General features: G+C 54.1%; 1 protein-coding gene across 1 annotated transcript in view; it reads left to right on the top strand.

Moving 5' to 3' along the window:
- Positions 1-3,931: 3,931 nt before the first annotated feature.
- The window catches only part of LOC142922596 (cysteine protease ATG4B-like), a 53,647-nt gene continuing 31,825 nt past the window's right edge, over positions 3,932-25,753 (top strand). Inside the window, exons 1-4 of the mRNA XM_076063415.1 lie at positions 3,932-4,015; positions 10,099-10,200; positions 11,848-11,919; positions 21,383-21,481. Of these exons, the coding sequence (XP_075919530.1) occupies positions 4,006-4,015; positions 10,099-10,200; positions 11,848-11,919; positions 21,383-21,481 (283 nt within the window). The 5' untranslated portion in view covers positions 3,932-4,005. The remainder of the gene's footprint in view (positions 4,016-10,098; positions 10,201-11,847; positions 11,920-21,382; positions 21,482-25,753) is intronic.

The raw sequence follows: 25,753 nt of genomic DNA, 5'->3' as shown, positions 1-25,753 counted from the left end.
GGCAAGTGCTGTTAGTAGCGAGTAGCAGCACCTATGAAGGTAGACACAGACAAAGATCCCCCGTGTAGCCTCTACAGACTGTAGGGGCAAGTGCTGTTAGTAGCGAGTAGCAGCAGCTATGAAGGTAGACACAAAGGTCCCCCGTGTAGCCTCTACAGACTGTAGCGGCAAGTGCTGTCAGTAGCGAGTAGCAGCACCGGCACTGTGGCACACGATGGGATGGCCAGCAGCAGCAACCCACGCGCGCCCGGCCGCCTTTGTCTCCCCCAAGCGACAGGTTAGCCCACACACGGAGGTCGTGCCAGGCTAGGTGCACACTCACCTTCGTCACTCTTGGAGGCCATTGGCTTCAGCACTTGATGTGAACCCCGTGACCTCTACACTTTAACAATCGCTGCTGATGCTGAATGAATGAATCTGTGTGTGTGTGTTTGTTTACTCCGTGTGTGTTATTTGTTGTTGTTGTTGTGCTGCTGTTTCACTTGTGGTTGTCTGCCGATGTCACCGTGACCCGAGGCCTCGAGCGAGACTCGTGACGTCACCGCGAGTCGTGGGGGAGGGGCGAAACTCGTGACGTCACGGCGAGTCGTGGGGGAGGGGCGAGACTCGTGACGTCACCGCGAGTCGTGGGGGAGGGGCGAGACTTGTGACGTCACCGCGAGTCGTGGGGAGGGGGTGGCGAGACTCGTGACGTCACCGTGAGTCGTAGGGAGGGGGTGGCGAGCCTCCGTGACGTCACCGCCAGCCCGGGAAGCGAAACTCGTGACGTCACCACGTGTCGGGGGGGGGGGGCAGACTCGTGACCTCACCGCGAGTTGGGGCGGAGACACGTGACGTCACCGCCAGCCGTGACGCGCGCGCTGTTTATATATACTAATGTATATAATGTATATATAATATATACATTATAAAATGTATATATAATGTATATGTATACTGTATATAATGTATATATAATATATAATGTATATACTATATAATGTATATAATGTATATGTATATAATGTATAAGTATAATATATTAAGTTAGTTCGAGTTACTCGCCCACTGTTTATCTCCCTTCTGTGCTCACGTTCGTCGTCTTTGCACCACTCGCTGTCGATGTCGGAACTCCTCCATAGACATTCCTCCTACAACGTCCTCCATAGACATTCCTCCTACAACGTCCTCCATAGACATTCCTCCTACAACGTCCTCCATAGACATTCCTCCTACAACGTCCTCCATAGACATTCCTCCTACAACGTCCTCCATAGACATTCCTCCTACAACGTCCTCCATAGACATTCCTCCTACAACGTCCTCCATAGACATTCCTCCTACAACGTCAACAAAGATGCCCATCGAGATTGTTGTTACTACAGCCATTCACGACACCCTACGACTCTTAACATTGCCCCGTAGACTTTATATAGGAACCGGTTCCCTATCTCTCAACATTGCCCTGTAGACTTTCTATGGGAACCGGTTCCTTATCTCTCAACATTGCCCCGTAGACCTTCCAAGGGAACCGGTTCCCTATCTCTCAACATTGCCCCGTAGACTTTCTATGGGAACCGGTTCCCTATCTCTCAACATTGCCCCATAGACTTCCTATGGGAACCGGTTCCCTATCTCTCAACATTGCCCCATAGACTGTCTATGGGAACCGGTTCCCTATCTCCCAACATTGCCCCATAGACTGTCTATGGGAACCGGTTCCCTATCTCTCAACATTGCCCCATAGACTTCCTATGGGAACCGGTTCCCTATCTCTCAACATTGCCCCATAGACTGTCTATGGGAACCGGTTCCCTATCTCTCAACATTGCCCCATAGACTTTCTATAGGAACCGGTTCCCTATCTCTCAACATTGCCCCATAGACTTTCTATGGGAACCGGTTCCCTATCTCTCAACATTGCCCCATAGACTTCCTAGGGGAACCGGTTCCCTATCTCTCAACATTGCCCTATCGACTTCCTATGGGAACCGGTTCCCTATCTCTCAACATTGCCCCGTAGACTTTCTATGGGAACCGGTTCCCTATCTCAACATTGCCCCATAGACTTCCTATGGGAACCGGTTCCCTATCTCTCAACATTGCCCCATAGACTTCCTATGGGAACCGGTTCCCTATCTCTCAATATTGCCCCATAGACTGTCTATGGGAACCGGTTCCCTATCTCTCAACATTGCCCCATAGACTGTCTATGGGAACCGGTTCCCTATCTCTCAACATTGCCCCATAGACTTTTTATAGGAACCGGTTCCCTATCTCTCAACATTGCCCCGTAGACTTTCTACGGGAACCGGTTCCCTATCTCTCAACATTGCCCCATAGACTTCCTATGGGAACCGGTTCCCTATCTCTCAACATTGCCCCATAGACTGTCTATGGGAACCGGTTCCCTATCTCTCAACATTGCCCCGTAGACTGTCTATGGGAACCGGTTCCCTATCTCTCAACATTGCCCCATAGACTTCCTATGGGAACCGGTTCCCTATCTCTCAACATTGCCCCATAGACTTTCTATAGGAACCGGTTCCCTATCTCTCAACATTGCCCCGTAGACTTTCTATGGGAACCGGTTCCCTATCTCTCAACATTGCCCCATAGACTTCCTATGGGAACCGGTTCCCTATCTCTCAACATTGCCCCATAGACTGTCTATGGGAACCGGTTCCCTATCTCTCAACATTGCCCCATAGACTGTCTATGGGAACCGGTTCCCTATCTCTCAACATTGCCCCATAGACTTTCTATAGGAACCGGTTCCCTATCTCTCAACATTGCCCCGTAGACTTTCTATGGGAACCGGTTCCCTATCTCAACATTGCCCCATAGACTTCCTATGGGAACCGGTTCCCTATCTCTCAACATTGCCCCATAGACTGTCTATGGGAACCGGTTCCCTATCTCTCAACATTGCCCCATTGACTTCTATGGGAACCGGTTCCCTATCTCTCAACATTGCCCCATAGACTTTCTATAGGAACCGGTTCCCTATCTCTCAACATTGCCCCGTAGACTTTCTATGGGAACCGGTTCCCTATCTCAACATTGCCCCATAGACTTCCGATGGGAACCGGTTCCCTATCTCTCAACATTGCCCCATAGACTGTCTATGGGAACCGGTTCCCTATCTCTCAACATTGCCCCATAGACTTTCTATGGGAACCGGTTCCCTATCTCTCAACATTGCCCCATAGACTTTCTATAGGAACCGGTTCCCTATCTCTCAACATTGCCCCATAGACTTTCTATGGGAACCGGTTCCCTATCTCTCAACATTGCCCCGTAGACTTTCTATGGGAACCGGTTCCCTATCTCTCAACATTGCCCCGTAGGCTTTCTATAGGAACCGGTTCCCTATCTCTCAACATTGCCCCGTAGGCTTTCTATAGGAACCGGTTCCCTATCTCTCAACATTGCCCCATAGACTTCCTATGGGAACCGGTTCCCTATCTCTCAACATTGCCCCGTAGGCTTTCTATAGGAACCGGTTCCCTATCTCTCAACATTGCCCCATAGACTTTCTATGGGAACCGGTTCCCTATCTCTCAACATTGCCCCGTAGACTTTCTATGGGAACCGGTTCCCTATCTCTCAACATTGCCCCGTAGGCTTTCTATAGGAACCGGTTCCCTATCTCTCAACATTGCCCCGTAGGCTTTCTATAGGAACCGGTTCCCTATCTCTCAACATTGCCCCATAGACTTCCTATGGGAACCGGTTCTCTATCTCTCAACATTGCCCCACAGACTTTCTATGGGAACCGGTTCCCTATCTCTCAACATTGCCCCATAGACTTTCTATAGGAACCGGTTCCCTATCTCTCAACATTGCCCCATAGACTTTGTATGGGAACCGGTTCCCTATCTCTCAACATTGCCCCGTAGGCTTTCTATGGGAACCGCGTGACGGGTCACGCGATCTGCCGTAAAGCGTGACATATGTGGGGGGGGGGGTTGTGGGCGTGTTGAAGTTTTACGACAGTGACGTCAGCGCTTCACGACAGCGGCGATGGAGGCGGGTGAGGCGGCGGTTCTGTTGTTGTTGTTGTTGGTGGTGGTTGTTGTTGTTGTTGGTCGTTGTTGTTGTTGTTGGTGGTGGTGGTGGTTGTTGTTAGTGATGGCTGTACCTAGCCTGGCACGGAGCGGCGGTGGTTTCAACTTTCGCCTCCTGTCCGTTGTTGTCGACTAACTGCGTTGTCGGCCGCGGTTTTTGTTGTTGATGTTGTTGTTGTCTTTGTTGTTGTTGTCTTTGTTGTTGATGTTGTTGATGTTGTCTTTGTTGTTGTTGATGTTGTCTTTGTTGTGGTGTATTCGATTTGCTTTGTTCTCATCATCGATATTTATCATCGCTAACCCGTCACTCACCAGTCACTCGCCAGTCACTCACCAGTCACTCGCCAGTCACTCACCAGTCACTCACACCAGTCACTCGCCAGTCACTCACCAGTCACTCACCAGTCACTCACCAGCCACTCACCAGTCACTCACCAGCCCCTCACACCAGTCACTCGCCAGTCACTCACCAGCCACTCACCAGTCACTCACCAGTCACTCACCAGTCACTCACCAGCCACTCACCAGCTCCTCACCAGTCACTCACCAGTCACTCACCAGCCACTCACCAGTCACTCACCAGTCACTCACCAGCTCCTCACCAGTCACTCACCAGTCACTCACCAGTCACTCACCAGTCACTCACCAGTCACTCACCAGTCACTCACCAGCCACTCACCAGCCACTCACCAGCTCCTCACCCGTCACTCACCAGTCACTCACCAGTCACTCACCAGTCACTCACCAGTCACTCACCAGCCACTCACCAGCCACTCACCAGCTCCTCACCAGTCACTCACCAGTCACTCACCAGTCACTCACCAGCCACTCACCAGTCACTCACCAGTCACTCACCAGTCACTCACCAGCCACTCACCAGTCACTCACCAGTCACTCACCAGTCACTCACCAGCCACTCACCAGCCACTCACCAGCTCCTCACCCGTCACTCACCAGTCACTCACCAGTCACTCGCCAGTCACTCACCAGTCACTCACCAGCCACTCGCCAGCTCCTCGCCAGTCACTCACCAGTCACTCACCAGCCACTCACCAGCTCCTCACCAGTCACTCACCAGTCACTCACCAGTCACTCACCCGTCACTCACCAGTCACTCACCAGCTCCTCACCAGTCACTCACCAGTCACTCACCAGCTCCTCACCAGTCACTCGCCAGTCACTCACCAGTCACTCACCAGTCACTCACCAGCCACTCACCAGTCACTCACCAGTCACTCACCAGCCACTCACCCGTCACTCACCAGTCACTCACCAGTCACTCACCAGTCACTCACCAGTCACTCACCAGTCACTCACCAGTCACTCACCAGTCACTCACCAGCCCCTCACACCAGTCACTCGCCAGTCACTCACCAGCCACTCACCAGTCACTCACCAGTCACTCACCAGCCACTCACCAGCTCCTCACCAGTCACTCACCAGTCACTCACCAGCCACTCACCAGTCACTCACCAGTCACTCACCAGCTCCTCACCAGCCACTCACCAGCCACTCACCAGCTCCTCACCCGTCACTCACCAGTCACTCACCAGTCACTCACCAGTCACTCACCAGCCACTCACCAGCTCCTCACCAGTCACTCACCAGTCACTCACCAGCCACTCACCAGTCACTCACCAGTCACTCACCAGTCACTCACCAGCCACTCACCAGCTCCTCACCCGTCACTCACCAGTCACTCGCCAGTCACTCACCAGTCACTCACCAGTCACTCACCAGTCACTCACCAGCTCCTCACCAGTCACTCACCAGTCACTCACCAGTCACTCACCAGCTCCTCACCAGTCACTCACCAGTCACTCACCAGCTCCTCACCAGTCACTCACCAGCCACTCACCAGTCACTCACCAGTCACTCACCAGCTCCTCACCAGCTCCTCACCAGTCACTCACCAGTCACTCACCAGCTCCTCACCAGTCACTCACCAGCTCCTCACCAGTCACTCACCAGTCACTCACCAGCCCCTCACACCAGTCACTCGCCAGTCACTCACCAGCCACTCACCAGTCACTCACCAGTCACTCACCAGTCACTCACCAGCCACTCACCAGCTCCTCACCAGTCACTCACCAGTCACTCACCAGCCACTCACCAGTCACTCACCAGTCACTCACCAGCCCCTCACACCAGTCACTCGCCAGTCACTCACCAGCCACTCACCAGTCACTCACCAGTCACTCACCAGCCACTCACCAGCCACTCACCAGCTCCTCACCCGTCACTCACCAGTCACTCACCAGTCACTCACCAGTCACTCACCAGCCACTCACCAGCTCCTCACCAGTCACTCACCAGCCACTCACCAGTCACTCACCAGTCACTCACCAGTCACTCACCAGCCACTCACCAGCTCCTCACCCGTCACTCACCAGTCACTCACCAGTCACTCACCAGTCACTCACCAGTCACTCACCAGCTCCTCACCAGTCACTCACCAGTCACTCACCAGCTCCTCACCAGTCACTCACCAGTCACTCACCAGCTCCTCACCAGTCACTCACCAGTCACTCACCAGTCACTCACCAGCTCCTCACCAGTCACTCACCAGTCACTCACCAGCTCCTCACCAGTCACTCACCAGTCACTCACCAGCCACTCACCAGTCACTCACCAGTCACTCGCCAGCTCCTCACCAGTCACTCACCAGCTCCTCACCAGTCACTCACCAGTCACTCACCAGTCACTCACCAGTCACTCACCAGCTCCTCACCAGTCACTCACCAGCTCCTCACCAGTCACTCACCAGCTCCTCACCAGTCACTCACCAGCCACTCACCAGCTCCTCACCAGTCACTCACCAGTCACTCGCCAGCTCCTCACCAGTCACTCACCAGTCACTCACCAGCCACTCACCCGTCACTCACCAGTCACTCACCAGTCACTCACCAGTCACTCACCAGCCCCTCATCAGTCACTCACCAGCTCCTCACCAGTCACTCACCAGCCCCTCATCAGTCACTCACCAGCTCCTCACCGCCTCGCTCACTCACCCCACTCACTCACCTCACTCACCACACTCACTCACCCCACTCACTCACCTCACTCACCACACTCACTCACCCCACTTACTCACCACACTCACCACATTCACTCACCACACTCACCACACTCACCACACTCACTCACCCCAATCACCACACTCATTCACCACACTCACCACACTCACTCACCACACTCACCCCACTCACTCACCCCACTCACTCACCTCACTCACTCACCACACTCACTCACCACACTCACCACACTCACTCACCACACTCACCACACACACTTACCACACTCACTCACCCTCACCACACTCACTCCCCACACTCACTCACCACACTCACTTACCACACTCACCCCACTCACCACACTCATTCACCACACTCATCACACTCACTCACCACACTCGCTCACCTCACTCACCACACTCACTCACTCACCACATTCACTCACCCCACTCACTCACCTCACTCACTCACCACACTCGCTCACTCACCGCACTCACCACACTCACCCCACTCATCACACTCACTCACCACACTCATTCACCACACTCACCACACTCACTCACTCACCACACTCATTCACCACACTCACTCACCACACTCACTCACCACACTCACTCACCGCACTCACCACACTCACCCCACTCACTCACCACACTCACCACACTCATTCACCACACTCACCACACTCACTCACTCACCACACTCATTCACCACACTCACTCACCACACTCACTCACCACACTCACTCACCACACTCACCACACTCACTCACCTCACTCACTCACCACACTCACCACACTCACTCACCACACACACTCACCACACTCACTCACCCTCACCACACTCACCACACTCACCACACTCACTCACCACACACACTCACTCCCCACACTCACTCACCACACACACTCACTCACCACACTCACTCACCACACTCACCACACTCACTCACCACACTCACTCTCTCGACTCACTCACCACACTCACTCACCACACTCACCTCACTCACCACACTCACCCACCCCACTCACTCACCCTCACCACACTCACCCTCATTCTCACACACCCTCACTCAGTCCACTCACTCACCTCACTCGCTCACCCTCGCCCACGCACCACGCTCACCCCACCCACTCACTCACCAATTGGCCTCACCCACTCACTCACCCTCACCTCCTCACTCACTCACCCACTCACCTCACCCCACCCACTCACTCACCAAATTACCTCACCCACTCACCTCACCCGCTCATCTCACTCACCCCACCCAATCATTCACCTACTCACCTCACCCCACCCACTCACTCACCCACTCAACTCACCCACTCACCTCACCCCACCCACTCACTCACCCACTCACCTCACCCACTCACCTCACCCCACCCACTCACCTCACCCCACCCACTCACCCACTCACTCACCCACTCACCCACTCACCTCACCCCACCGACTCACTCACCCACTCACTCACCCACTCACCTCACCCCACGCACTCATTCACTCACCCACTCACCTCACCCCACCCACCCACTCACTCACCCACTCACCCACTCACTCACCCACTCACCTCACCCCACCCACTCACTCACCCACTCACCTCACCCCACCGACTCACTCACTCACCCCCTCACCCCACCCACTCACCCACTCACTCACCTCACCCACTCACCTCACCCCACCCACTCACCCACTCACTCACCCACTCACTCACCCACTCACCCACTCACTCACCCACTCACTCATTCACTCACCCACTCACCTCACCCCACCCACTCACCCACTCACCCACCCACTCACCCACTCACTCACCTAACCCCCTCGATTCCCGCTCACGGCCAACAAACTCCCGGTTTGATACCGGTCCTGGGCCTCCCCTAGGTCGACTCAGCCTTGAATGAGTTACCTGGTGTAGCGATGGTGTAGTAAACACCACTGGGGGAGACAAAGGCGGCCGGGCGTGGTGCTGGTAGCCCCCCACCCCCTCGTGTGCCACAGTGCCGGTAGCCTTCATAGGTGCTACTACTCGCTACTAACAGCACTTGCCCCTACAGTCTGTAGAGGCTACACGGGGGATCTTTGTCTGTGTCTACCTTCATAGGTGCTCCTACTCGCTACTAACAGCACTTGCCCCAGCAGTCTGTTGAGGCTACACGGGGGATCTTTGTCTGTGTCTACCTTCATAGGTGCTGCTACTCGCTACTAACAGCACTTGCCCCAGCAGTCTGTTGAGGCTACACGGGGGACCTTTGTGTCTACCTTCATAGCTGCTGCTGCTACTCGCTACCAACAGCACTTGCCCCTACAGTCTGTAGAGGCTACACGGGGGATCTTTGTCTGTGTCTACCTTCATAGGTGCTCCTGCTACTCGCTACTAACAGCACTTGCCCCTACAGTCTGTAGAGGCTACACGGGGGATTTTTGTCTGTGTCTACCTTCATAGGTGCTGCTACTCGCTACTAACAGCACTTGCCCCACCACTCTGTTGAGGCTACACGGGGGACCTTTGTCTGTGTCTACCTTCATAGCTGCTGCTACTCACTACTAACAGCACTTGCCCCAGCACTCTGTTGAGGCTACACGGGGGACCTTTGTCTGTGTCTACCTTCATAGCTGCTGCTACTCGCTACCAACAGCACTTGCCCCAGCACTCCGTAGAGGCTACACGGGGGACCTTTGTCTGTGTCTACCTTCATAGGTGCTGCTACTCGCTACTAACACCACTTGCCCCAGCAGTCTGTTGAGGCTACACGGGGGACGTTTGTCTGTGTATACCTTCATAGGTAGCTGCTGCTACTCGCTACTAACGGCACTTGCCCCTACAGCCTATAGAGGCTACACGGGGGATCTTTGTCTGTGTCTACCTTCATAGCTGCTGCTACTCGCTACTAACACCACTTGCCCCTACACTCTGTTGAGACTACACGGGGGATCTTTGTCTGTGTCTACCTGCATAGGTAGCTGCTGCTACTCGCTACTAACATCACTTGCCCCAGCAGTCTGTTGAGGCTACACGGGGGACCTTTGTCTGTGTGTAGCGACGATGACGTATGATGCTCTCCTGCTGCTGGACGTGGAGGACTTTCCCGATTCAGAGGAACCGGTGTGGATCCTGGGTCGTCAGTACAGCACACTCACAGGTACCACCACTACTACTACTACTCACACAGGTACCACCACTACTACTACTACTCACACAGGTACCACTACTACTACTACTACTCACACAGGTACCACTACTACTACTCACACAGGTACCACTACTACTACTACTCACACAGGTACCACTACTACTACTCACACAGGTACCACTACTACTACTACTTACACAGGTACCACTACTACTACTACTTACACAGGTACCACTACTACTACTACTACTCACACAGGTACCACCACTACTACTACTCACACAGGTACCACTACTACTACTACTCACACAGGTACCACCACTACTACTACTACTCACACAGGTACCACTACTACTACTCACACAGGTACCACTACTACTACTCACACAGGTACCACCACTACTACTACTCACACAGGTACCACCACTACTACTCACACAGGTACCACTACTACTACTCACACAGGTACCACCACTACTACTACTACTCACACAGGTACCACTACTACTAGTACTCACACAGGTACCACCACTACTACTACTACTCACACAGGTACCACTACTACTACTACTCACACAGGTACCACTACTACTACTACTCACACAGGTACCACTACTACTACTACTCACACAGGTACCACCACTACTACTACTACTCACACAGGTACCACCACTACTACTACTACTCACACAGGTACCACTACTACTACTACTCACACAGGTACCACTACTACTACTCACACAGGTACCACTACTACTACTACTCACACAGGTATCACCACTACTACTACTACTCACACAGGTACCACTACTACTACTCACACAGGTACCACCACTACTACTACTCACACAGGTACCACTACTACTACTACTCACACAGGTACCACTACTACTACTACTCACACAGGAACCACTACTACTCACACAGGTACCACTACTACTGCTAGTACTCACACAGGTACCACCACTACTACTACTACTACTCACACAGGTACCACCACTATTACCACTACTACTACTCACACAGGTACCACCACTACTACCACTACTACTACTCACACAGGTACCACCACTAATACCACTACTACTACTCACACAGGTACCACCACTAATACCACTACTACTACTCACACAGGTACCATCACCACTACCACTACTACTACTCACACAGGTACTACTACTACTACTCACACAGGTACCACCACTACTACTACTACTCACACAGGTACCACCACTACTACTACTACTCACACAGGTACCACTACTACTACTCACACAGGTACCACTACTACTACTACTCACACAGGTACCACTACCACCACTACCAGTACTGCTCACACAGGTATCACCACCACTACTACTCACACAGGTATCACCACTACTACTACTACTCACACAGGTACCACTACTACTACTACTCACACAGGTACCACCACTACTACTACTCACACAGGTACCACTACTACTACTACTCACACAGGTACCACTACCACCACTACCAGTACTGCTCACACAGGTATCACCACCACTACTACTCACACAGGTATCACTGTAGCTCACCCTCTGCTCACCCTCTGCTCACCCCCTGCTCACCCTCTGCTCACCCCTCTGCTCACCCTCTGCTCACCCTCTGCTCACCCTCTGTGTGTATCTGCAGACAAAGATGCGATTCTGGACGACGTGAGGTCCCGGCTCTGGTTCACGTACAGACGGAACTTTCCAGCGATCGGTAATGCACGCACCGGGGGGGGTCATGGGGTCATGGGGTGAGTGAGTGGGCGGGTGGGTGGGTGGGCGGGTGAGTGGGCGGGTGGGCGGGTGGGCGGGTGGGCGGGTTGGTGGGTGGGTGAGTGGGTGGGTGGGTGGGTGAGTGGGTGAGTAAGTGGGTGGGTGGGTGGGCGGGTGGGTGGGTGGGCGGGTGGGCGGGTGGGTGGGTGAGTGAGTGAGTGACTGGGTGAGTGAGTAGGTGAGTGAGCGGGTGGATGAGTAAATGGGTGAGCGAGTGACTGGGTGAGTGAGCGAGGTGGGTGAGTAGGTGGGTGAGTGGGTGAGCGAGTGAGTAAGTGACTGGGTGGGTGGGTGAGTAAGTGGGCGAGCGAGTGACTGGGTGAGTGAGCGAGGTGGGTGAGTGAGTGGGTGAGTGGGTGAGCGAGTGAGTGGGTAGGTGAGTAAGTGGGTGAGCGATTGACTGGGTGAGTGAGCGAGGTGGGTGAGTAGGTGAGTGAGTGGATGAGCGAGTGACTGGGTGGGTGGGTGGGTGAGTAAGTGGGCGAGCGAGTGACTGGGTGAGTGAGCGAGGTGCGTGAGTAGGTGGGTGAGTGGATGAGCGAGTGACTGGTTGAGTGATCGAGGTGGGTGAGTAGGTGGGTGAGTGAGTGAGCGAGTGACTAGGTGAGTGGGTGAGTGAGTAAGTGGGTGAGCGAGTGACTGAGTGAGTGAACGAGGTGGGTGAGTAGGTGGGTGAGTGGGTGAGCGAGTGACTGGGTGAGTGGGTGGGTGGGTGAGTAAGTGGGCGAGCGAGTGACTGGGTGAGTGAGCAAGGTGGGTGAGTAGGTGGGTGAGTGGGTGAGCGAGTGACTGGGTGAGTGAGCGAGGTGCGTGAGTAGGTGAGTGAGTGGGCGGGTGGGCGGGTGGGTGAGTGGGTGAATAAGTGGGCGAGCGGGTGACTGGTTGAGTGAGCGAGGTGAGTGAGTAGGTGGGTGAGTGGGTGAGCGAGTGACTGGGTGAGTGAGCGAGGTGCGTGAGTAGGTGAGTGAGCGGGCGGGTGAGTGGGCGGGTAGGTGGGTGGGTGGGTGAGTAAGTGGGTGAGCGAGTCACTGGTTGAGTGAGCGAGGTGGGTGAGTAGGTGGGTGAGTGGGTGAGCGAGTGACTGGGTGAGTGGGTGAGTGGGTGGGTGGTTGAGTAAGTTGGTGAGCGGGTGAATGGGTGAGTGAGCGAGGTGGGTGAGTAGGTGGGTGAGTGGGTGAGCGAGTGAGTAAGTGACTGGGTGGGTGGGTGAGTAAGTGGGCGAGCGAGTGACTGGGTGAGTGAGCGAGGTGGGTGAGTGAGTGGGTGAGTGGGTGAGCGAGTGAGTGGGTAGGTGAGTAAGTGGGTGAGCGATTGACTGGGTGAGTGAGCGAGGTGGGTGAGTAGGTGAGTGAGTGGATGAGCGAGTGACTGGGTGGGTGGGTGGGTGAGTAAGTGGGCGAGCGAGTGACTGGGTGAGTGAGCGAGGTGCGTGAGTAGGTGGGTGAGTGGATGAGCGAGTGACTGGTTGAGTGATCGAGGTGGGTGAGTAGGTGGGTGAGTGAGTGAGCGAGTGACTAGGTGAGTGGGTGAGTGAGTAAGTGGGTGAGCGAGTGACTGAGTGAGTGAACGAGGTGGGTGAGTAGGTGGGTGAGTGGGTGAGCGAGTGACTGGGTGAGTGGGTGGGTGGGTGAGTAAGTGGGCGAGCGAGTGACTGGGTGAGTGAGCAAGGTGGGTGAGTAGGTGGGTGAGTGGGTGAGCGAGTGACTGGGTGAGTGAGCGAGGTGCGTGAGTAGGTGAGTGAGTGGGCGGGTGGGCGGGTGGGTGAGTGGGTGAATAAGTGGGCGAGCGGGTGACTGGTTGAGTGAGCGAGGTGAGTGAGTAGGTGGGTGAGTGGGTGAGCGAGTGACTGGGTGAGTGAGCGAGGTGCGTGAGTAGGTGAGTGAGCGGGCGGGTGAGTGGGCGGGTAGGTGGGTGGGTGGGTGAGTAAGTGGGTGAGCGAGTCACTGGTTGAGTGAGCGAGGTGGGTGAGTAGGTGGGTGAGTGGGTGAGCGAGTGACTGGGTGAGTGGGTGAGTGGGTGGGTGGTTGAGTAAGTTGGTGAGCGGGTGAATGGGTGAGTGAGCAAGGTGCGTGAGTAGGTGGGTGAGTGGGTGAGCGAGTGACTAGGTGAGTGGGTGAGTGGGTGGGTGGGTGGGTGAGTAAGTTGGTGAGCGGGTGAATGGGTGAGTGAGCGAGGTGCGTGAGTAGGTGGGTGAGTGGGTGAGCAAGTGACTGGGTGAGTGGGTGGGTGAGTAAGTGGGTGGGTGAGTAAGTGGGTGGGTGAGTAAGTGGGTGAGTGGGTGGGTGAGTAAGTGGGTGAGCGAGTGACTGGGTGAGTGAGCGAGGTGCGTGAGTAGGTGGGTGAGTGAGTGAGCGAGTAACTAGGTGAGTGGGTGAATGGGTGGGTGGATGAGTAAGTGGGTGAGCGAGTGACTGGGTGAGTGAGCGAGGTGCGTGAGTAGGTGGGTGAGTGGGTGAGCGAGTGACTGGGTGAGTGGGTGGGTGAGTAAGTGGGTGGGTGAGTGGGTGAGTGGGTGGGTGAGCGAGTGACTGGGTGAGTGAGCGAGGTGGGTGAGTAGGTGGCTGAGTGAGTGAGTGAGCGAGTGACTGGGTGAGTGGGTGGGTGAGTAAGTGGATGGGCGAGTGACTGGTTGAGTGAGCGAGGTGCTTGAGTAGGTGGGTGAGCGGGTGAGCGAGTGACTGGGTGAGTGAGCGAGGTGGGTGGGTGAGTAAGTGGGTGGGTGAGTAAGTGGGTGAGTGGTTGGGTGAGTAAGTAGGTGAGCGAGTGACTGGGTGAGTGAGCGAGGTGGGTGAGTAGGTGGGTGAGTGGGTGAGTGAGGTGGGTGAGTGGCTGGGTGAGTAAGTGGGTGGGTGAGTAAGTGGGTGGGTGAGTAAGTGGGTGAGTGGGTGGGTGAGTAAGTGGGTGGGTGAGTAAGTAGGTGAGCGAGTGACTGGGTGAGTGAGCGAGGTGGGTGAGTGATTCCAGACATGAGGTTCGCTTACCGACGCATTGGTACCAGCGATCGGTAATGTGGGTGGATGAGTGTCTCTCTGTGTGTCCTCGTGTCTCTCTGTGTGTCTCCGTGTCTCTCTGTGTGTCCCCGTGTCTCTGTGTGTCCTCGTGTCTCTCTGTGTGTCCTCGTGTCTCTCTGTGTGTCTCCGTGTCTCTCTGTGTGTCCCCGTGTCTCTGTGTGTCCTCGTGTCTCTCTGTGTGTCCCCGTGTCTCTGTGTGTCCTCGTGTCTCTCTGTGTGTCTCCCTGTGTCTCTCTGTGTGTCTTTGTCCCCCGTGGCTGTCCCTGTGTCTCTCTGTGTGTCCTCGTGTCTCTCTGTGTGTCCCCGTGTCTCTCTCTGTGTCCCTGTGTCTCTCTGTGTGTCTCCCTGTGTCTCTCTGTGTGTCCCCGTGTCTCTCCGTGTGTCTCCGTGTCTCTCTGTGTGTCTCCCCGTGTCTCTCTGTGTGTCTCCCTCTGTCTCTCTGTGTGTCCCCGTGTCTCTCTGTGTCTCCCTGTGTCTCTGTATGTCCCCGTGTCTCAGTGTGTCCTCGTGTCTCTCTGTGTGTCCTCGTGTCTCTCTGTGTGTCCCCGTGTCTCTCTGTGTGTCCCCGTGTCTCTCTGTGTGTCCCCGTGTCTCTGTGTGTCCCCGTGTCTCTCTGTGTGTCCCCGTGTCTCTCTGTGTGTCCTCGTGTCTCTCTCTGTGTCCCCGTGTCTCTCTGTGTGTCCCCGTGTCTCTCTGTGTGTCCCCGTGTCTCTCTATGTGTCCCCGTGTCTCTGTGTGTCCCCGTGTCTCTCTGTGTGTCCCCGTGTCTCTCTGTGTGTCCCCGTGTCTCTCTGTGTGTCCTCGTGTCTCTCTCTGTGTCCCCGTGTCTCTCTGTGTCCCCGTGTCTCTCTGTGTGTGTCCCCGTGTCTCTCTGTGTCCCCGTGTCTCTCTGTGTCCCCGTGTCTCTCTGTGTGTCCCCGTGTCTCTCTCTGTGTCCCTGTGTCTCTCTCTGTGTCCCCGTGTCTCTCTGTGTGTCCCCGTGTCTCTCTGTGTGTCCTCGTGTCTCTCTGTGTGTCCTCGTGTCTCTCTGTGTGTCCCCGTGTCTCTCTGTGTGTCCCCGTGTCTCTCTGTGTGTCCCCGTGTATCTCTCTGTGTCCCCGTGTCTCTCTGTGTGTCCCCGTGTCTCTCTGTGTGTCTCCGTGTCTCTCTGTGTGTCCCCGTGTCTCTCTGTGTGTCCCCGTGTCTCTCTCTGTGTGTCCCCGTGTCTCTCCGTGAGTCTCCCTGTGTCTCTCTGTGTGTCCTCGTGTCTCTCTGTGTGTCCCCGTGTCTCTCTGTGTGTCCTCGTGTCTCTCTGTGTGTCCCCGTGTCTCTCTGTGTGTCCTCGTGTCTCTCTGTGTGTCTCCGTGTCTCTCTGTGTGTCTCTGTGTCTCTCTGTGTGTCCTCGTGTCTCTCTGTGTGTCCCCGTGTCTCTCTGTGTGTCCCCGTGTCTCTCTGTGTGTCCCCGTGTCTCTCTGTGTCCTCGTGTCTCTCTGTGTCCTCGTGTCTCTCTGTGTGTCCCCGTGTCTCTCTGTGTGTCCCCGTGTCTCTCTGTGTGTCACCCTCTGTCTCTCTGTGTCCCCGTGTCTCTCTGTGTGTCCCCGTGTCTCTCTGTGTCCCTGTGTCTCTCTGTGTGTCCTCGTGTCTCTCTGTGTGTCCTCGTGTCTCTCTGTGTGTCTCCGTGTCTCTCTGTGTGTCTCCGTGTCTCTCTGTGTGTCCCTGTGTCTCTCTGTGTGTCTCCGTGTCTCTCTGTGTGTCCCCGTGTCTCTCTGTGTGTCCCCGTGTCTCTCTGTATCCCCGTGTCTCTCTGTGTGTCCCCGTGTCTCTCTGTGTGTCCCCGTGTCTCTCTGTGTCCCTGTGTCTCTCTGTGTGTCGCCGTGTCTCTCTGTGTGTCCCCGTGTCTCTCTGTGTGTCCCCGTGTCTCTGTGTGTCTCCGTGTCTCTCTGTGTGTCCCCGTGTCTCTGTGTGTCCCCGTGTCTCTCTGTGTCCCTGTGTCTCTCTGTGTGTCCTCGTGTCTCTCTGTGTGTCCTCGTGTCTCTCTGTGTGTCTCCGTGTCTCTCTGTGTCCCCGTGTCTCTGTGTGTCCCCGTGTCTCTCTGTGTGTCCCCGTGTCTCTCTCTGTGTCCCCTTGTCTCTGTGTCCCCGTGTCTCTCTGTGTGTCCTCGTGTCTCTCTGTGTGTCCTCGTGTCTCTCTGTGTGTCCCCGTTTCTCTCTGTGTGTCCCCGTGTCTCTCTGTGTGTCCTTGTCTCTCTCTGTGTCCCCGTGTCTCTCTGTGTGTCCCCGTGTCTCGCCGTGTGTCTCCCTCTGTCTCTCTGTGTGTCCCCGTGTCTCTCTGTGTGTCCCCGTGTCTCTCTGTGTGTCCCCGTGTCTCTCTGTGTGTCCTCGTGTCTCTCTGTGTGTCCCCGTGTCTCTCTGTGTCCCCGTGTCTCTCTGTGTGTCCTCGTGTCTCTCTGTGTGTCCCCGTGTTTCTCTGTGTGTCCCCGTGTCTCTCTCTGTGTCCCCGTGTCTCTCTGTGTGTCCCCGTGTCTCTCTGTGTGTCCCCGTGTCTCTCTGTGTGTCACCGTGTGTCTCTCCGTGTGTCCCCGTGTCTCTCTCTGTGTCCCCGTGTCTCTCTGTGTCCCCGTGTCTCTCTCTGTGTCTCCGTGTCTCTCTGTGTGTCCCCGTGTCTCTCTGTGTCTCCGTGTCTCTCCGTGTGTCTCCCTCTGTCTCTCTGTGTGTCCCCGTGTCTCTCTGTGTCCCCGTGTCTCTCTGTGTGTCCTCGTGTCTCTCTGTGTGTCCTCGTGTCTCTCTGTGTCCCCGTGTCTCTCTGTGTGTCCCCGTGTCTCTCTCTGTGTCCCCGTGTCTCTCTGTGTGTCCCCGTGTCTCTCTGTGTCCCCGTGTCTCTCCGTGAGTCTCCCTGTGTCTCTCTGTGTGTCCCCGTGTCTCTCTGTGTCTCCCTCTGTCTCTCTGTGTGGCCCCGTGTCTCTCTGTGTCCCCGTGTCTCTCTGTGTCTCCCTCTGTCTCTCTGTGTGGCCCCGTGTCTCTCTGTGTGTCCCCGTGTCTCTGTGTGTCCCCATGTGTCTCTCCGTGTGTCTTTGTCCCCCGTGGCTGTCCCTGTCTCTCTCTGTGTGTCCCCGTGTCCAGCACAGAGAGTGGCTCATCCTCGGCTGTGGATGTGGGCTGTATGCCATGTGTTGGTGTGTCTCCGTGTATGTCCGTGTGTCTCTGTGTTTGTCTCTCTGTGTCTCCGTGTGTCTCCGTTTGTCTCTGTGTGTGTCTCCGTTTCTCCGTGTGTGTCTCTGTGTGTGTCTCCGTGTGTCTCCGTGTGTGTCTCCGTGTCTTCCGTGTGTGTCTCTTTGTGTGTCTCCGTGTGTGTCTCCGTGTCTCCGTGTGTGTCTCTGTGTGTGTGTCTCTCTGTGTGTCTTTGTGTGTGTCTCCGTGTGTGTCTCTCTGTGTGTGTCTCTCTGTGTGTCTCTGTGTGTGTCTCTGTGTGTGTCTCTGTGTGTGTCTCTCTGTGTCTCCGTGTGTCTCCGTTTGTCTCTGTGTGTGTCTCCGTGTCTCCGTGTGTGTCTCTGTGTGTGTCTCCGTGTGTCTCCGTGTGTGTCTCCGTGTCTCCGTGTGTGTCTCTTTGTGTGTCTCCGTGTGTGTCTCCGTGTCTCCGTGTGTGTCTCTGTGTCTGTCTCTGTGTGTGTCTTTGTGTGTGTCTCCGTGTGTGTCTCTCTGTGTGTGTCTCTCTGTGTGTCTCTGTGTGTGTCTCCGTGTCCCCGTGTGTCTCCGTGTGTGTCTCTCTGTGTGTGTCTCCATGTGTGTCTCCGTGTCCCCGTGTGTCTCCGTGTGTGTCTCCTTGTGTGTCTCTGGGTGTGTCTCTCTGTGTGTCTGTGTGTGTCTCTATGTGTCTCTGTGTGTGTGTCTCCGTGTCCCCGTGTGTCTCCGTATGTGTCTCTGTGTGTGTCTCCGTGTGTGTCTCCGTGTGTCCCCGTGTGTGTCCCCGTGTGTGTCTCCATGTGTGTCTCTGTGTGTGTGTCTCCGTGTCTCTCCGTGTGTCTCTGTGTGTGTCTCTGTGTGTGTCTCTGTGTGTCTCTGTGTGTGTCTCCGTGTATCCATGTGTCTCCGTGTGTGTCTCTGTGTGTGTCTCCGTGTGTGTCTCCGTGTGTGTCTCTGTGTGTGTCTCCGTGTGTGTCTCCGTGTGTCTCCGTGTCTCTCCGTGTGTCTCTGTGTGTGTCTCTGTGTGTGTCTCTCTGTGTCTCCGTGTGTCTCCGTTTGTCTCTGTGTGTGTCTCCGTGTCTCCGTGTGTGTCTCTGTGTGTGTCTCCGTGTGTCTCCGTGTGTGTCTCCGTGTCTCCGTGTGTGTCTCTTTGTGTGTCTCCGTGTGTGTCTCCGTGTCTCCGTGTGTGTCTCTGTGTCTGTCTCTGTGTGTGTCTTTGTGTGTGTCTCCGTGTGTGTCTCTCTGTGTGTGTCTCTCTGTGTGTCTCTGTGTGTGTCTCCGTGTCCCCGTGTGTCTCCGTGTGTGTCTCTCTGTGTGTGTCTCCATGTGTGTCTCCGTGTCCCCGTGTGTCTCCGTGTGTGTCTCCTTGTGTGTCTCTGGGTGTGTCTCTCTGTGTGTCTGTGTGTGTCTCTATGTGTCTCTGTGTGTGTGTCTCCGTGTCCCCGTGTGTCTCCGTATGTGTCTCTGTGTGTGTCTCCGTGTGTGTCTCCGTGTGTCCCCGTGTGTGTCCCCGTGTGTGTCTCCATGTGTGTCTCTGTGTGTGTGTCTCCGTGTCTCTCCGTGTGTCTCTGTGTGTGTCTCTGTGTGTGTCTCTGTGTGTCTCTGTGTGTGTCTCCGTGTATCCATGTGTCTCCGTGTGTGTCTCTGTGTGTGTCTCCGTGTGTGTCTCCGTGTGTGTCTCTGTGTGTGTCTCCGTGTGTGTCTCCGTGTGTCCCCGTGTGTCTCTGTGTGTGTCTCTGTGTGTGTCTCCGTGTGTCTCCGTGTGTCTCCGTGTGTGTCCCCGTGTGTCTCCGTGTCTCTCCGTGTGTCTCTGTGTGTGTCTCTGTGTGTCTCCGTGTCTCCGTGTGTGTCTCCGTGTGTCTCTGTGTGTGTCTCCGTGTGTCCCCGTGTGTCCCCGTGTGTCTCCGTATCCCCGTGTGTCTCTGTGTGTCTCTGTGTGTCTCTCTGTGTGTGTCTCCCCGTGTGTCTCTGTGTGTCTCTCTGTGTGTCTCTCTGTGTGTGTTCCCGTGTGTCTCCGTGTGTCTCCGTATCCCCGTGTGTCTCTGTGTATCTCTGTGTGTCTCTGTGTGTGTGTCTCCGTGTGTCTCTGTGTGTCTCTGTGTGTCTCTGTGTGTCTCTGTGTGTGTGTCTCCGTGTCTCTCCGTGTCTCTCCGTGTGTCTCTGTGTGTCTCTCTGTGTGTCTCTCTGTGTGTGTCTCTGTGTGTGTCTCCGTGTGTCTCTGTATGTGTCTCTGTGTGTGTCTCTGTGTGTCTCTGTGTGTCTCCATGTGTGTCTCTCTGTGTGTCTCTCTGTGTGTGTCTCCCCGTGTGTCTCTGTGTGTCTCTCTGTGTGTCTCTCTGTGTGTGTCCCCGTGTGTCTCTCTGTGTGTCTCTGTGTGTGTCTCTCTGTGTGTGTCCCCGTGTGTCTCCATGTGTGTCTCTCTGTGTGTGTCTCCCCGTGTCTCTCTCTGTGTCTCTCTGTGTGTGTCCCCGTGTGTCTCCATGTGTGTCTCCGTGTGTGTCTCTGTGTCTCTGTGTGTGTCTATGTGTGTCCCCGTGTGTCTCCATGTGTGTCTCTGTGTGTCTCTCTGTGTGTGTCCCCGTGTGTCTCTCTGTGTGTCTCTGTGTGTGTCTCTCTGTGTGTCTCCCCGTGTGTCTCTGTGTGTCTCTCTGTGTGTGTCCCCGTGTGTCTCCGTGTGTCTCTGTGTGTGTCTCTGTGTGTGTCTCTGTGTGTGTCTCTGTGTGTGTCTCCGTGTGTGTCTCTGTGTCTCTGTGTGTGTCTATGTGTGTCCCCGTGTGTCTCCATGTGTGTCTCTGTGTGTCTCTCTGTGTGTGTCCCCGTGTGTCTCTCTGTGTGTCTCTGTGTGTGTCTCTCTGTGTGTGTCCCCGTGTGTCTCCATGTGTGTCTCTCTGTGTGTGTCTCCCCGTGTCTCTCTCTGTGTCTCTCTGTGTGTGTCCCCGTGTGTCTCCATGTGTGTCTCCGTGTGTGTCTCTGTGTCTCTGTGTGTGTCTATGTGTGTCCCCGTGTGTCTCCATGTGTGTCTCTGTGTGTCTCTCTGTGTGTGTCCCCGTGTGTCTCTCTGTGTGTCTCTGTGTGTGTCTCTCTGTGTCTCCCCGTGTGTCTCTGTGTGTCTCTCTGTGTGTGTCCCCGTGTGTCTCCATGTGTGTCTCCACGTGTGTCTCTGTGTGTCCCCGTGTGTCTCCATGTGTGTCTCCGTGTGTCTCCATGTGTGTCTCCGTGTGTCCCCGTGTCTCAGGAGGGACCGGCCCATCAACGGATGTCGGCTGGGGCTGCATGCTACGGTGTGGACAGATGATCCTGGCACAAGCCCTGCTGTGTCTCCACCTGGGCAGAGGTGGCAACCACCACCACCACAACCACCACAACCACAACAACCACCATCACAACCACAACAACCACCACAACAACCACCACAACAACCACCACAACCATCATAACAACCACCACAACCACCACAACAACCACCACAACCATCATAACAACCACCACAACCATCACAACAACCACCACAACAACCACAACAACCACCACAACAACCACAACAACCACCACAACCACAACAACCACCACAACCATCACAACAACCACCACAACCACCACAATAACCACCACAACCATCATAACAACCACCACAACCATCACAACAACCACCACAACCATCACAACAACCACCACAACAACCACAACAACCACAACCACCACCACAACCACCACAACAACCACAACAACCACAACCACCACAACAACCACCACAACAACCACAACAACCACAACCACCACCACAACCACCACAACCATCACAACAACCACCACAACAACCACCACAACAACCACAACAACAACCACAACAACCACCACAACCATCATAACAACCACCACAACCATCACAACAACCACCACAACCATCACAACAACCACAACCATCACAACAACAACCACAACCATCACAACAACCGCCACAACCATTACAACAACCCCACAACCACCACAACAACCACCACAACAACCACAACAACAACCACAACAACCATCACAACAACCACCACAACAACCACAACAACCACAACCACCACCACAACAACCACAACAACCACAACCACCACCACAACCACCACAACCATCACAACAACCACCACAACAACCACCACAACAACCACCACAACAACCACAACAACAACCACAACCACAACAACCACCACAACCATCATAACAACCACCACATCCATCACAACAACCATCACAACAACCACAACCATCACAACAACAACCACAACCATCACAACAACCGCCACAACCATCACAACAACCACAACAACCACCACAACAACCACCACAACCATCATAACAACCACCACAACCACCACAACAACCACCACAACCATCATAACAACCACCACAACCATCACAACAACCACCACAACAACCACAACAACCACCACAACAACCACAACAACCACCACAACCACAACAACCACCACAACCATCACAACAACCACCACAACCACCACAATAACCACCACAACCATCATAACAACCACCACAACCATCACAACAACCACCACAACCATCACAACAACCACCACAACAACCACAACAACCACAACCACCACAACAACCACAACCACCACAACAACCACCACAACAACCACAACAACCACAACCACCACCACCATCACAACAACCACCACAACAACCACCACAACAACCACAACAACAACCACAACAACCACCACAACCATCATAACAACCACCACAACCATCACAACAACCACCACAACCATCACAACAACCACAACCATCACAACAACAACCACAACCATCACAACAACCGCCACAACCATCACAACAACCCCACAACCACCACAACAACCACCACAACAACCACAACAACAACCACAACAACCATCACAACAACCACCACAACAACCACAACAACCACAACCACCACCACAACAACCACAACAACCACAACCACCACCACAACCACCACAACCATCACAACAACCACCACCACAACAACCACAACAACAACCACAACCACAACAACCACCACAACCATCATAACAACCACCACATCCATCACAACAACCATCACAACAACCACAACCATCACAACAACAACCACAACCATCACAACAACCGCCACAACCATCACAACAACCACAACAACCACTACAACAACCACCACAACCATCATCACAACAACCACAACCACCACAACCATCACAACCATCACCACAACCACCACAACCAGCATCAGTCAGAACAATCCACCACAACCACCACAATTACATCAGCCACACAACCACCACCACAACAACCACCACAGTTACAACAACTACCACAACAACAACCACCACCATCACCACAACCACCACAACTAGCATCAGTCACAACAATCCACCACAACCACCACAATTACATCAGCCACACAACCACCACCACAACAACCACCACAGTTACAACAACCACAACAACAACAACAACCACCATCACCACAACCACCATCACAGTTATAACACTCCACCACAACCAACACCACCACCACCACCACCACAATTACAACATCAGCCACACAACCACCACCACAACAACCACCACAGTTACAACAACCACCACAACAACAACCACCACCACAACAACAACAACCACCATCACCACAACCACCATCACAGTTACAACACTCCACCACAACCAACACCACCACCACCACCACCACAATTACAACATCAGCCACACAACCACCACCACAACAACCACCACAGTTACAACAACCACCACAACAACAACCACCACCACCACAACAACAACAACAACAACCACCATCACCACAACCACCATCGCAGTTACAACACTCCACCACAACCAACACCACCACCACCACAATTACAACATCAGCCACACAACCACCACCACAACAACCACCACAGTTACATCAACCACCACAACAACCACCATCACCACAACCACCATCGCCATTACAACACTCCACCACAACCACCACCACCACCACAATTACAACATCAGCCACACAACCACCACAGTTACAACAACCACCACAGTTACAACAACCACCACAACAACAACCACCACCACAACAACAACAACAACAACCACCATCACCACAACCACCATCACAGTTACAACACTCCACCACAACCACCACAACCACCACAATTACATCAGCCACACAACCACCACCACAACAACCACCACAGTTACAACAACCACCACAACAACCACCATCACCACAACCACCATCACAGTTACAACACTCCACCACAACCACCACCACCACCACAATTACAACATCAGCCACACAACCACCACCACAACAACCACCACAGTTACAACAACCACCACAACAACCACCATCACCACAACCACCATCACAGTTACAACACTCCACCACAACCAACACCACCACCACCACCACAATTACAACATCAGCCACACAACCACCACCACAACAACCACCACAGTTACAACAACCACCACAGTTACAACAACCACCACAGTTACAACAACCACCACAACAACAACCACCACAACAACAACCATCACCACCACAACAACCACCACAGTTACAACAACCACCACAGTTACAAAAACCACCACCACAACAACAACCACCATCACCACAACCACCATCGCAGTTACAACACTCCACCACAACCACCACCACCACCACAATTACAACATCAGCCACACAACCACCACAGTTACAACAACCACCACAGTTACAACAACCACCACAGTTACAACAACCACCACAGTTACAACAACCACCACAACAACAACCACCACCACAACAATAACAACAACCACCATCACCACAACCACCATCACAGTTACAACACTCCACCACAACCACCACCACCACCACCACAATTACAACATCAGCCACACAACCACCACCACAACAACCACCACAGTTACAACAACCACCACAGTTACAACAACCACCACAGTTACATCAACCACCACAACAACAACAACCACCATCACCACAACCACCATCACAGTTACAACACTCCACCACAACCAACACCAACACCACCACCACCACCACAATTACAACATCAGCCACACAACCACCACCACAACAACCACCACAGTTACAACAACCACCACAACAACCACCATCACCACAACCACCATCGCAGTTACAACACTCCACCACAACCAACACCACCACCACCACAATTACAACATCAGCCACACAACCACCACCACAACAACCACCACAGTTACAACAACCACCACAACAACCACCATCACCACAACCACCATCACAGTTACAACACTCCACCACAACCAACACCACCACCACCACCACAATTACAACATCAGCCACACAACCACCACCACAACAACCACCACAGTTACAACAACCACCACAGTTACAACAACCACCACAGTTACATCAACCACCACAACAACAACAACCACCATCACCACAACGACCATCACAGTTACAACACTCCACCACAACCAACACCACCACCACCACCACAATTACAACATCAGCCACACAAGCACCACCACAACAACCACCACAGTTACAACAACCACAACAACAACAACCACCACCACCACAACAACA

This window comes from Petromyzon marinus, unplaced genomic scaffold (genome assembly GCF_048934315.1).
Source record: "Petromyzon marinus isolate PM22_M1 ecotype Great Lakes invasive population unplaced genomic scaffold, UKy_Petmar_22M1.pri1.0 PM_Scaffold_113, whole genome shotgun sequence".
NCBI classification, from domain to species: domain Eukaryota; kingdom Metazoa; phylum Chordata; class Hyperoartia; order Petromyzontiformes; family Petromyzontidae; genus Petromyzon; species Petromyzon marinus.
Note: the sequence above shows the minus strand (reverse complement) of the source record. Positions and strands in the feature narration are given on the sequence as shown.